This window comes from Phacochoerus africanus, chromosome 1 (genome assembly GCF_016906955.1).
Source record: "Phacochoerus africanus isolate WHEZ1 chromosome 1, ROS_Pafr_v1, whole genome shotgun sequence".
NCBI classification, from domain to species: Eukaryota; Metazoa; Chordata; class Mammalia; order Artiodactyla; family Suidae; genus Phacochoerus; species Phacochoerus africanus.
The window spans coordinates 24,194,790-24,209,556 of record NC_062544.1 but is presented as its reverse complement, the minus strand read 5'-3'; the positions used below and the strand labels follow the sequence as shown (position 1 = coordinate 24,209,556).

The window sequence follows — 14,767 nt, the reverse complement described above, 5'->3', positions numbered from 1 at the left end:
GATAAAAGAAACTGGAGAAGACACAAATAAATAGAAAGATACTCCGTGCTCATGAGTGGGAAGATATTGCTAAAATGTCCATAGTACCTAAAACAATCTATAGATTCAATATGACCCTTATCAAAATTCCAATGGCATTTTTCACAAAATTAGAACTAACACTCCTTGAATCTTCATGGAACCACAAAACCTGAACAGTCAAAGCAATCTTGAGAAGAAGAAAAATGCCAGAAGGCATCATGCTCCCAGATTTCAAACTATATTACAAAACTATAGTAATCAAAGCATTATAGGCTTGACATAAAAAAAGACACAAAGAACAATGGAACAGAAATAGAGAGCCAAGAAATAAATATAAGCATGCACACTCAGTTAATTTATGACAAAGGAGCCAAGTATATGCAATGGGAAAAGGACAGCTTCTTTTTTTTTTCTCTTTAAACTTTTAATTTTGAGAAAATTATAGATTCACATGCAGTTGTATGAAATAATACAGAAAGATCCCACAAGCCCTTTACCCGGTTTTTCTCAATGATAACATCTCACAAAACTTTTGTACATCACAACCAGGATACAGACATTGTTACAGGCAAGGAATGGGTGAAAGGACACTTTCTTCCATAAAATGGTGTTGGGAAAATTGGACAGCCACATGCACAAAAAGAAACCGAACCGTTTGATACCACTCACAAAAATGAATTCAAATGAATTAAAACTTGAACATAAAACCGTAAGACCTGAATCTGTAAAACTCCTAAAAGCAAACAGGCATTAGTCGTGGCAAAGATTTTTTGAATGTGACAACCAAGTGAAGGCAACAGAAACAAAAAGCAACAAGTTGGACTACATCAAATTAAAAAGATTCTTCATAGCAAAGGAAACCATTCACAAAATGAAAAATAACCTACTGAATATGAGAAAACATTTGCAAACCACCTGTCTCATAAAGGGTTAATGTCCACAGTTTATGAAGAACTCATACCACTTGAGAGCCCAAAACCAAAGAACTCAAGTAATGGGCAAAGGAACTGAATAGACATAAATCCACAGAAGGCATACATAAGGCCAATAATACATGAAAAGATCACTAATCTTCAGGGGAATGCAATTCAAACCTATAATGAGATATCACCTCATACCTATCATCAAAAGGAATGGCTATCATCAAATGGAACAGATGGCTATCATCAAAAGGAACACAAATAACAAATGCTGGGGAGGTTGTCGAGGAAAGGAACTCTTGTGCACTGTGGTGGGAATGTAAATCAGTACAGCTATGATGGAAAACAATATGGAGCTTTCTCAAAAAATTAAAAACAGAATTAGCATATGAGCCAGCAGTTCCACTTCTTGGTATCTATCTGGAGAAGACAAAAACATTAACTTGAAAAGATATTACCCACCCCTATGTTCATTACAGCATTATTATTATTTTTTGTCTTTTTGTCTTTTTAGGGCCGCAACTGCAGCATATGGAGGTTCCCAGGCTAGGGGTTGAATCAGTCTGTACCTGCTGGCCAATGCTGCAGCCACAGCAATGCAGCATCTGAGCCACATCTGTGACCTACACCACAGCTTATGGCAATGCTGGATCCATAACCCACTGAGCAAGGCCAGGGCTCAAACCCACATCCTCATGGATACAGGTCGGGTTCTTAACCACTGAGCCATGACAGGAACTCCCTACAGTATTATGTTTAAGAGCCAAGATAGAGAAATAATGAACATGTCTATCAACAGAAGAATGGATTAAAAAAAAGACATGGAATACAATGAATGGAATATTGTTCAGCCATAAAAAAGAGTGAAATCCTGTCATTTTTGACAACATGAATGGAACTTGAGGGCATTATGTTAAATGAAATAAGTCAGACAAAGAAAGGGAAATAGTGTATAATCTCGCCTATATGTAGATCTATAAAACAAAAACAAACAGCGACAACAAACCAAGCTCATTACAGAAAACAGACTGGTGGTTGCTAGGGGCAGGGGATGGAGGGTGGACCAAACAGGTGCAGGAAGTCAAAAGGTACAAAATTTCAGTTAAAAAATAAGTAAGTCATGGGCACATAATGGACAGCATGGGGACTATAGTTAATAATACTGTTCAAATGTATTGTACATTTGAACATTGCTAAAATAGTATATCTTAAAGGTTCTCAGCACAAGAAAAAACGGTGTAACTATGTACATGAGAGATGTTCACTTGACCTATGGTAGTCATCATGTGGCAATATATACTAAAGTCAAATCATATTTATACTTGTTATATGTTACTTTTACCTCAAAAAAGTTTGCATAGATAAAAAAATCAAAGCTTAACTTAAAAAGCCTCAAGTTCCAACTATCAACTTATAGGAGATACAGAACAGAGGATTATGTTAAACAGCTACAGGTGCACAATATGAAAACAAACAAGACTATGGAAAAATGCTCCATAATTTCTTAAACCATATAGTTTTTTCCATAAAACCTAAAAAGAGAGCTAGAAATGGAAGGGAAAACCATAGCTTAAAGTAACTGAAGAGAAATCAGCCAGCTGTACAAGGTGAATCTTACTTGGATACACAGTAACCACAAGGAAAAAATCTGTGGTAATTATACAAAAGAACATGATAAAGAAGTCAAAATAACTAGTACCAAAGACAGCAAAAAAGAAAGCAGGAACAGCAGATTACAAAAAGGCAAAATAAAGAACAAAATGACCATACTAAGTTCCTACCTATCAATAATCAATTTAAATGTAAACAGATTCTCCAAGTCTATGAATGTGTGTGTGTGTGGGGTGTGTGTGTGTGTGTGTGTGTGTGTGTGTGTGTGTATACATATATATATATATATGGGTCACTTTGCTGTACAGAAGAAATTGACAGAACACCATAAACCAGCTATAATGGAAAAAATAAAAATCCTTAAAAAAATAAAAAGCACGAAAAATGTAAACAGATTAAATTCTCCAATAAAAAGACATGCAACAGCCAAAAGAATAAAACAAACAAGATCCAATGATATAATGCCTACAGAGACTCACCATAGCCTTAAGGACCCATAATGACTGAGAATGAAGGGATGGAAAAAGACATTTCAAGCTTTCAAGCAAATGGTAACCACCCCCTTCCTCCAAAGCACAGAGGTAGCTATATTTATATCAGTCAAAAGAGACTTTAAGTGAAAAACATTAGAAATAGACAAAGAAGGTTATTATATAATGGTAAAGTGGTTGATACAGAGAGAAGTTATAACAATTATAAATATTTGTGTGTCCAACATTGGGGCACCTAAATATATAAAGCACAAACTAATAGAGCTGAAAGGAGAGATAAAGAGTATACAATAAAGCTGTGGACTTTAATATCCCACACTCAAATATGGATAGATCATCCACTAAAAAATCATAAAGGGAAATAACAGATTTGAACAACACTGTAGACTAAATGTAACAAACATACACAGAATGTTCTACACAACAACAGAAGAATACACATTCTTCAAGTGTACATGGAACATTTTCTAGGATAGAACACATGTTAGGCCACAAAACAAGTCAGCAAATTCAGGAAGCTTAAAATCCTATCAAGTGTCTTCTCTGACCACAAGGTCAAGAGACTGGAAATCAGTAACAAGAAGAAAACTGGAAAATTAAAAAATATACGGAAATTAAAAAAATCTCCTGAATAATAAATAGATCAAAGAAGAAATTAAAGGTGAAATAAAAAGAGACAAATTAAATTGGAAACACAAATGGAATGGACTGGGAGTTTGGGTTTAGTAGATGCAAACTATTACATTTAGAATGGGTGAGCAATGAGGTCCTACCATACACATACAGCACAGGGAACTATATCTGGTCCCTTGGGCAAGACCATGATGGGAGACAATATAAGAAAGGGAATGTATATATATGTATGACTGGGTCACTATGCTATGCAGCAGAAATTGGCACAACATTGTAAGTCAACTATACTTTAATTAGAAAATGGATACACAGGGAGTTCCCTTCATGGCTCAGCGGTAATGAACCCAACCTGTAGCCATGAGGATGTGAGTTTGACCCCTGGCCTCGCTCAGTGGGTTAAAGATCCAGTGTTGCTGTGAGCTGTGGTATAGGTCACAGACATGGCTTGGATCTGGTGTTGCTGAGGCTGTGGTATAGGCTGGCAGCTATAGCTCCAATTTGACCCCTAGCCTGGGAACTTACATATGCTGCACATGCAGACCTAAAAAGACCAAAAAAAAAAAAAAGGAAACACAAATACCAGAACTTCTGGGATATATCAAAAGCACTTCTACAAGGGAAGTTCATAGCAATAAGCACCTACATTAAGAAGCAAGAAAGGTCTCAAATAAACAATCTAATTCCATGTCTTAAGGAACTAGCAAAAGAGGAACAAATTGAGTCCAAAGTTAGCCGAATAAAGGAAAAAATAAAGATTAGAGCATAAGTGAATAGAAGAGAAAGAGAAAAACAATAGAAAAGATGAACTAAACTAAGAGTTGGTTTTTTGAAAAGATCAACAAAACTGACAAACCCTTAATTAGACTAACTAGGGAAATTAGAGAATCCAAACGAACAACATTATGAATGAAGAAGGATACATTACACTTTATACTATAGAAATACAAAGGATCAAAAGAGGCTCCTCTGAATAATTATACATGAAAAACCTGAAAAATCTAGAAGAAATGGAAAAATTCTTAAAGCCATACAACTTAACAAGACTGCATCAGGAAGAAACTGAAAATCTGAGCAGACCAATTCCTGGTAAAGAGTTGGAATACTCAATCAAAAATTTCCCAGAGAAAAATAGTTCAGGACCAGATGGCTTCACTGGTGAATTTTCCCAAACATTTTAAGAAGAATCAATACCAATCCTTCTCAAACTCTTCCAAAAAAATCAAAGAGGAGTGAATACTTCCCCAAACTCATTTTACAAAGCCAGTATTACCTTGATACCAAAACCAGAAAAGGACACTATCAGTTAGGAAAACTATAGAGCAATATTCCCTAATTAATATAGATGCAAAAATTCTCAATAAAATATTAGCAAAGTGAATTCAGCAGCACATTAAAATGATACATACACCATTATCCAATAGGATTTATCCCCAGGATCCAAAGATGATTCAACATATGCAAATCAATAATACATCTAAGTAATAATATGAAAAAAATTAGAGATGCAGAAAAAGCATTTGACAAAATTCAACATCCATTCATGGTAAAAACTCTTTACAACATAGGCATAGGAAAAAAACCCAACTCAACAAAATAAAAGCCAAAATAACAGCCCACAGCTAACATCACACTCAATAGCAAAAGACAAAGCTTTTCCTCCAAGATCAGCAATGAAACAGGAGTGCCCACTCTCACCACTCCTATTCAACATGTATTAGAAGTCCTAGTTGAAGCACTCAGGAAAAAAGATATATCAAAACTTGAGGAGTTCCCATCATGGCTCACTCAGTGGTTAACGAATCCGACTAGGAAACCATGAGGTTGCAGGTTCCATCCCTGGCCTTGCTCAGTGTGTTAAGGATCTGGCACTGCCATGAGCTGTGGTGTAGGTCACTGATGCGGCTCAGATCTTTTGTTGCTGTGGCTGTGGTGTAGGCTGGTGGCTACAGCTCCAATTAGACCCCTAGCCTGGGAACCTCCATATGCTGCAGGTGTGGCCCTAGAAAAGACAAAACGATAAAAAAAAATTTGAAAGGAAGGAGTAAAATTATCTTTACATGCAGATGGCATAATTTTATATATATAAAAATCCCAAAGACTCAACAAAAAACTCTTAGACCTAATCAATAAATTCAATAAAGCTGTAGGGTACAAAATTAGCATACAAAAATCAGTAGCAGTTTAATACACTAACAATGAGTTTTCTGAATAAGAAATAAATAAATAAATCCCATTTATAATAGCATCAAAAATATTTAGGAGGTGAAAGATTACTATGAAAACCACAAGACATTGAAAGAAATCAAAGGAGATAAATAAGTGGAAAGTATCTGGTGTTCACTGGTTTGGAAGAATTAAAATTGCTAAAATGTCAATACTGCCAAATGCCATCTATAAACTCAGTGCAATCCTTATTAAGATTCCAATGGCATTTTTTTTTACAAAAGTAGAAAAAAAAGTCTTAAAATTTATATAGAATGACAAAAGACCCAAAGAAACCCTGAGAATGAAGAACAAAGCAGAAGGTATCACATTCCTGGTTTCAAGCTATACTATTAAGCTGCAATCATCAAAACAGTATGGTACTGACATAAAAACAGACAAATAGACCAGTGAAACAGAACTGAGAGCCCAGAAATAAACCCAAACATATATGGTCAACAAATGTTTGACAAAAAAGCCAAGAATACTCAATGGAGGAACAGTCTTTTCAATAAATGGTGCCAGGATAATTGCATACTCACATGAATAAGAATGAAACTGGACCTATAGCTTATACCACTTATAAAAAATTACCACAAAATAGATTAAACACGTAAATGTAAGACCTGAAACCATGAAATTCCTATTAAGAAAACAGGAATAAAGCTCCTTGACATGGGTCTTAGTAATGACTTTTTTGGCTATGATACTTAAAGCACAAGTAACAAAATAAAAAAAAAAATAAGCAAGTGGGACCACATTAAACTAAAAAGATTCTGCACAGCAAAAGAAACCATAAAAATAAAAAACCAACCTACATAATGGGAAAAATGTTTGCAAACCATAGATCTGATAAGGAGTTAATATCCAAAATACATAAAGAGCTCAAACAATTCAAAAGCAAAAAACCCACAAATAACCCACATAAAATTGTGTATATGTATAACCAAATCACTTTGATGTAAAGCAGAAATGATCACAACATTGGAAATCAATAATAATTCAATAAAAAATTTAAAATATAACAAAATGGGCAAAGGATCTGTATAGACATTTATTTAAAGAAGATATACAAAAGCTAACAGGTACGTGAAAAAATGCCAAACATTGCTAATCATTAGGGAAATACAAATTAAAACCACATGCCTGTTAGAATGGCCATCATCAAAAAGACAGGAGATAACAAATGATGGTGAGGACGCTGAGAAAACAAAACCCTTGTGCAATGTTGATGGGGTTGGAAAATAGTACGGAGGCTCCTCAAAAAGTTAAAAATAGGGAGTTCCCATTGTGGCTCAGTGGGTTAAGATTCCAACTAGGATCCATGAGGATGAAGGTTTGATCTCTGGCCTTGCTCTGTGGGTTAAGGATCTGGCGTTGCTGTGAGCTGCAGTTTAAATCACAGATGCAGCTTGGATCTGGCATTACTATGGCTGTGATATAGGCCAGCAGCTGCAGCTCTAACTGGACCCCTAGCCTGGGAACTTTCACATGCCACAAGAGTGTCTGCAAAAAAAAAAAAAAAAAAAAAAAGGGTAAAAATAAAAGTACCTATTCACAATAGCCAGGACATGCAAACAACCTAAATGTCCATCGACAGATGAACGGATTAAAAAGATGTGGTATATATACACAATGGAATACGACTCAGCCATTAAAAGAAGAAAAAATAATGCCATTTGCAGCAACATGGATGGAACCAGAGACTCTCATACTAAGTGAAATAAGTCAGAAAGAGAAAGACAAATACCATATGATATCATTTATATCTGGAATCTACTATACGGCACAAATGAATCTTTCCACAGGAAAAAAATCATGGACATGGAGAACAGACTTGAGGTTGCCAAGGGGAAGGGAGAGGGAGTGGGATGGACTGGGAGTCTGGGGTTCATAGATGCAAATTACTGCATTTGGAATGGATAAGCAATGAAATCCTGCTTTATAGCACTGGGAACTATATCTAGTCTCTTATGATGGAACATGATGGAGGATAATGTGAGAAAAAGAATGTATATATGTATGTATGACTGGGTTACCTTGCTGTACAGTAGAAAAGTGACAGAACACTTTAAACCAGCTATAATGGAAAAAATAAAAGTCATTTAAAATAAAAAAATAAAAGTACCATATGATCCAGCAATTCCACTTTTGAGAATATATCTGAAGAAATAAACATGCCATGTCAAAGAGATATTTGCACCTCCATGTTCATAACAGCATAATCAAGAAATGGAAACAATATGTGTCCACAGATGGATGAATGAATAATCACACACACACACACACACACACACACACACACACACACAGTGGAATATTACTGAGCCATAAAAAGGGGAAATCTTACCATTTGCAACAAGGATGGAACTTGAAGGCATTACATGAGGTGAGAAAAGTCAGAGAGAGAAAGACAAACACTGAATGATCTCACTTATATGTGGAACCTAAAAACAAAACAAATGCCTAGAAAAGTATATCAGACTTGTGGTTATCAGAGCCAGAAAGTGGGGAGGGGGGGAAGCTGGATGAAAGTGTTCAAAAGGTACAAACTTCCAGATTTGAGGTAAATAAGTACGAGGGGTGTAACGTACAGCATGTAGTTAACACTGCTGTGTGATAACAGGAAAGTTGTTGAGAGAATAAATCCTATGACTTCTTTACACAAAAAGAATTTTTTCCTTTGTTCTTTCTTTTTTAAATTTTATCTTTATGAGAAGATAGATGCTAGCTGAGTCTCTTGCGCTAATCATTTCACAATATAAGCAAATCGAACTATCATGCTGCATGTCATAAACTTATACGGTGATGTATGCCAATTATTTCTCAATAAAACTGGGCAAAAATGAGTAGAGATGCAAAGGAAAACCATAGCTTAAAAAAATTTAAGACACCATAGCTACGCCCTTCTTGGTATTTATCCAGAGAACAACAAAACATGAATTCAAAAAGATATATGCACCTCTATGTTCACTGCAGTATTTTTTACAATAGCCAAGATATGGAATCGACCTAAGTGTCCACTGATGGATGAATGGATAAAGAAATACTACCACTTGGCCATAAAAAGCATGAAATCCTGCCACTTGTGACATGGATGGACCTTGAAGGTATTATGCTAGATAACATAAGTCAGAAGTAGAAAGATAAAATTCCAAATGATTTCACTCATATGAGGAATGTCAAAAAATTGAACAAACAAAATAAAACCAAAACAAACTCACAGACACAGGGATGAGATTAGTAGTTACCAGAGGGGAAGGGGGTTGATGGGAGGGTGAAACAGGTGAAGGGGGTCAACCATGTGACGATGAATAGCAACTACATTTGCGGTAGGGATCACTGTGCAGTGTACAAGATGTCCAGTTATAACACTGGCACCTGAAATGTATATAACAACAAAAAACGAGAAGAAATCAACCAGTTGCAAAAGGTGAATCTTGTTTGGATTCTGATTCAAACAAGTAAAATACTACTATCTTCTGACAGTTATAAGGCAACACAGAAAACTGAAAATATTGAACAATAATTGGCTATGTGATATTAAGAAATTATTGTGTTTCTCGGTTGTGATAATGATATGGTTGTTATACTCTTCTTTTGGTCACACCCACAGCATGACAAAATTCCCAGGCCAGAGACTGAGCCTGTGTCACAGCAGTGACCCAAGCCAGAGCAATAACAATGCCAGATCCTCAAGTGGTAGGCCACCAGGAACTCCATTAGTCTACTTAAATTTTCTTTTTTTTTTTTTTAAATAGTCACACCTGCAGTATATGGAAATTCCTGGGCCAGGGACTGAATCCAAGCTGCAGCTGCGACCTACGCTGCAGCTGTGGCAATGCCAGATCCTTAACTCATTGCACCAGGCCAGAGAGGAACCCGCACCTCCCAGCGGCCTGAGCCACTTTAGTCAGGTTCTTAACCCACTGCATCTCACTGGGAACTCCCCATCGGTCTCCTTTTTTGAGGTTGGCTATCATTTTGATATTGGCTAAAGTCTGATACCTATTTTCTGATTAGCTGCTGTTAATATTAAGTGCACTAGTTATTCCAATAATTTATTACTATCTTTATTATGCTATTAACTCCACTCACTGATGCAGCAGACCACTAGGGCCATATCCCAAGCCTGGGTAACCTGCTCCATGTGTGACCTCAGGCAACCTGTCCTCTCCTTCCTGTCCCATCGGCTCAGTGGGGAGGACGGGAGTGCCTGTTCAACAGGGTCCCTGAGATGTTACCCAAGACAAAGGCTGTAGCAGCACGTTCTGCACCAAGGGAGCGTCTGCTGAAACACCCGCTGCCAATTACAGGAAACATTTCTGAGTTTGCTGGTTTCTTATTTTGGGAACTTAGTGCAGTTGTGAAAACCACGATGAGCCCACTGGTGAAGACAATACCAGATTCTGGATTTAAATTAATCCCAGACAGCCTTCTACAAGTAGGAATACCCTGGGCAGGTTGATATTAGTCCACAGCTCACAACTCTTCCAAGACTGATAACCACAGGACCCTTCTCTTACGATGGTCTTTCCTTAAGTGGGGAGTCATGTGATTCTCTCGCAGGCAAAGCCTGTGGGGGTTGGACCACCTGCCCCCAGCTTCATTTCCTGGCTCTCCGGGTGTATTCTGTGTCATCTGCAGGTGTCCTCCCTGGAACATGATCCAGCCCCTGCCACCTCTCTCCCCTGTCTCAAATATCCTCCCCGTCCACCACATTCCAGCTGCACCGGCCAGTCTTTGTCCTTCAAAAACATGTCACACATCACGTCCCTTTCTTTTTTTCCTGCCAGGAAAAGAACGCTCTTTTTCTGATTTTCGCACAGCTCTTTCTCATTCCAGTGTCTACATAAACATCACCTGCTGAGGAGCTTTCCCTCAACACCCACCCGCCGGGGCCACCCCTCCTCCCCAGGACACATCACCCATTTTTATTTTCATATTAGCACTTATCACTGCTTGATATTTTCTTGTCCAGTCTGTGTTTGTCATCTCAACCCCGCCTAGAATAGAAGGTCCACGGAAGAGGACTGTCTGTCTCTCTGATGGACCACTGCACCCCTATCGAGTAGAACAGTGTGTGTCACATCCTAGGAACTCAAAAAAAATGCTGGTCCAGTTTAAAGCAGGCCTAAATCCAAGGATCGGGCAGGTTGAAATTGAAACATACCAACAGCATCAGAAAGTCCGTAGACCCTTTGGCCGTAGGCGTCCGTCTTGTCCCAGATGAAGGTATAGGCCAGGTTGGGAGAGGCCTGGAATGACTTCTGGAAGAGGTGCCCCTCGACAGCCACCATCAGATGCACCTTGATGAGGTTCAGGGGCACCGTGGACTGGGTCATGGTGATCTTCAGCAGCGACTTGTAGCCTGCCGTCCTGGAGCTCAGGTAGCGAAGCTTCACGTTGGAACCAGGGAGCTCAATTTCTTCATGAAGCACCTAGAGAGGAAAGGCCAGGTGGCTCCATGGCATCCAACGCACCCTGGCAGCTGGGCTCTCTGCAACCCGGAGCTGCCTGTCTGCGACCACCCTCACCAAAGCATTCCACCCTGGGTGGGGCGCAAGCTTCACGTCCCACCGCTGAGAGAGAGGAAATAAAACCACCACCAAAACGTTACCTTACACTCCCGAGCGAAGGGGCTGAGGTTATGATTTTTGGATTAATAATTATTCTTGGTCACTGTTGTGTTTCTTTTTAAAACCACGCTGCTGGCAAAAGATGTAAATAAGAACAGCAGGCTTTATTGCTAGTTGCATGCAAGGAGGCCGCAAGAGGCTGTAATTATATGAACCTGCAACTTCCACTGACAATTGGTATAAAGCAACAGGGAGGCAATAATGTAATATGCCCTCTGTCGTAACGCCGATGTAGATCATTAAAGCGCCTCTTATCATGTATCTCTGTGACTAACAGGAATAAAAAGCAATTTGCAGGTGGGTTGCACATATGTATATTGTTTTTATTCTATTAAAAGCTCCAGTGACTGCCAAAGTCTTGAACGACTATCGGAAAACATCTGGAATGTCCAGGAGAGATTCAGTTTTCTCTCCAGTGATGATGTGCTCTGCTGTCTTCTCACTTGTTGGTCCCTCCCCCTTAAAGGTTAGTTTCTGGCTCAAGCAGGGAGAGGGATATGGTGGGAGGAAAGCTGGCCAGCCAGTGTGAATCGGGGCAGGATTTAGAGTCCTCCCCCACCAGGACCCGCTGCTCCTACCTGGGTCTCAGGCACGATGGGATTCTGCCCCGGGGCAGCGCTGAAGAAGGTGGACAGCGGGGAGGAGATGATGATTGGATCCGGCCGGACAAAGCCGCTGAGGTCACAGCTGGGGATGGAGTTCTCCTCCGTTTTCATCACCAGGGTGTCCATGGCGTAAAAGCTATTCCATGGCAGCCACACGGTGCGCTCCTGGCTCATGAACGGGGCTCGCTCGAAGTGCAGGGTCAAGGAGGCGCCGCCATTGGCAATCAGGTCAAACCTGGAGAGGGAGGAAGTGGCTGCCCTGAGAAGGGTGACCTCACCTGCAGACCAGGTAGTCTCTGGCCAGGGAGGGGCTGAGCAGGCAGGAGAATGAGGGCTTGGTTGGCAGGCGGGCTGCGTTGACACCCAGACGCTACCACTTACTAGCTCTGTGACTGTGGGCAAGTTACTAACCCTCTCTGAGCTCTAGTTTCTTCATCTGTGAAATGGGAATAATTAAGCCAGCTTCACAGCGTGGCTGAGAGAATGAAATATCATGAGGAACTCAGAGCGGGGGCGGGGGCGGGGAGGGGGGGGCAGCCGTGGAAGCCTGTGAGCTAAGGGTGGCCCACCACCTGTTTTGGTAGAGTTTTATTGGAATACCAGCCACACCCATTATCCTCTCCAGCTGCTCCTGCCCTGCAGAGGCAGAGCTGAGTAGATGTCACAGGAACCACGTGGCAGGCAAAGCCTAAAACGTATACATTTCGGCCCTTAGCTGAAAATGTTTCCCCAGCCCTGGTGGAAAGCATTTAGCGTCATGCTAGGCTAATAGACGTGTTCACTAAATAGTGCGGTTATATAAATATTCGATGCTAGGACACAGAGGGGGTCGTGAACATTTTCTTTTCATCAGCTTGTGCTGTTTCTGATTTTTTTTTTTTTGTTCACAGAACCTTAACTTGTTAAAAAAGATATATATTTTCTGAGATTATATTAGCTTCAGCTGTATACCATAATGATTTACCTTTGGGTATATCATGAAATGATCACCATCCTAAGTCCATTCTTTACCACACAGGGTTACAATTTTTTTTTTCCTTGGGATGAATACTTTTAAGACCTATCTTAGCAACTTTCAAATATAGAATGTGATATTTCCGACTAGAGTCACCACGGTGTACGTACACCCCAGGACTTCTGTTATACCTAGAAGTTTGCCATCTTTCTGATATTTTTTTCCAGAACACAAATTTATTTGGCATTTGGATGAAACGTTTCTCACCATTTCTGACACATTTTTTTTTTCTTTTTTCTTTTTAGGCCTGCACCTGTGGCATATGGAAGTTCCCAGGCTAGGGGGTCGAATCAGAGCTGCAGGTGCTGGTCTACACCACAGCCACAGCAATGCAGGATCCGAGCCGTGTCTGTGACCTACACCACAGCTCCCAGGAACGCTGGATCCTTAACCCACTGAGCGAGGCCAGGGATCAAACCTGCAACCTCATGGCTCCTAGAGACAAATTATTCTTAAGTTATATTCCTGTTTGTTCCTCAAGAGCAGGCTGGATGTCCATTACTAGTAAAGGTAGTGTTTTTTCCCCAAATTAATGGAAAAGGATGTTAAGGGAGAGAAGTTTCTCAAGTTTAAGCTTTTCTCCTCCACCAGGATCCCCGGGCAGTGATGTTCTCTTGCACACACTTCAGAATCCCCAGCAACTAGCAGAGTTCCTGGATGACAGTAAAAACTCAATGAAAATATATGGACTCATTGGCTTCATTCAATTTTGGTAGCCCTTTGCTGTTTTTCAATAGACGTAAAATGAGCAAACATGGTAGAAGAGGTTATTCATTTGTTTGTATTTTTATTTGGGGGCACTGCTGGGGATGGTTTTGTACAGGGTACAGAACCTTCTTCCTGTGCGTAGGACCAAATCCAACCATCCCTGTCTGTGGCACACACGACAATCCAGATTGTGGGGCTCCTCGGAGCATTTCCAAACACACCCTGTTACTTCCAGGGCTTTGTGACCCTGAGCAAGGTAAGGAATCACCAACCCAGGAGGCTGCAGAGATGCTCTGGGAGGTGGATTTGGGTGATAATTAGGAAGCGGCAGAGAGGGCGGGGGTCCCGTGGAGTAGGGAGAGACAGCAGACCAAGGATGCAGAAACATCCTCTGGTGCCCTTGCGGGACTTACAGGGTGAGAACACTGGCTTCTAAGCAAGAACAAGCGCCAAGGTAGCTCTGAAGATTGACGTTCGCAGTCCTAGTGCGCTAATTAGGTTTGTCTAAGGAAATGGAAGCCTGAGACACCAGAAACCTAGTGACTACTGAGAACATTTGGTTTCAGAGATGAAAGTAGGAAGACAGGAGTTCCTGTCATGGCTCAGTGGTTAACGAATCTGACTAGGAACCATGAGGTTGCAGGTTCCATCCCTGGCCTTGCTCAGTGGGTTAAGGATCCGGCATTGCCATGAGCTGTGGTGTAGGTTGCAGACGTGGCTCGGATCTGGCGTTGCTGTGACTGTGTTGTAGGCCGGTGGCTACAGCTCCAATTAGACCCCTAGTCTGGGAACCTCTATATGCTGCAGGTGCGGCCCTAGAAAAGACCAAAAAAAAAAAAAAAAAAAAAAGAAAAGAAAAAGAAAGAAAGTAGGAAGACAGGGCTACTCTGAGTTAGTAATCTTTGAAACTACCCTCAAAGCT

The 14,767-nt window shown here is 40.2% G+C and overlaps 1 protein-coding gene across 1 annotated transcript in view; it reads right to left on the bottom strand.

The window, feature by feature from the left end:
* Positions 1-14,767, bottom strand: part of LOC125129111 (teneurin-2) — a 527,939-nt gene that overhangs the window by 81,773 nt on the left and 431,399 nt on the right. Inside the window, exons 15-16 of the mRNA XM_047783492.1 lie at positions 12,096-12,357; positions 11,052-11,319 (exon numbers count right to left, since the gene is read on the bottom strand). Coding sequence (XP_047639448.1) covers positions 11,052-11,319; positions 12,096-12,357 — 530 coding nt within the window. The remainder of the gene's footprint in view (positions 1-11,051; positions 11,320-12,095; positions 12,358-14,767) is intronic.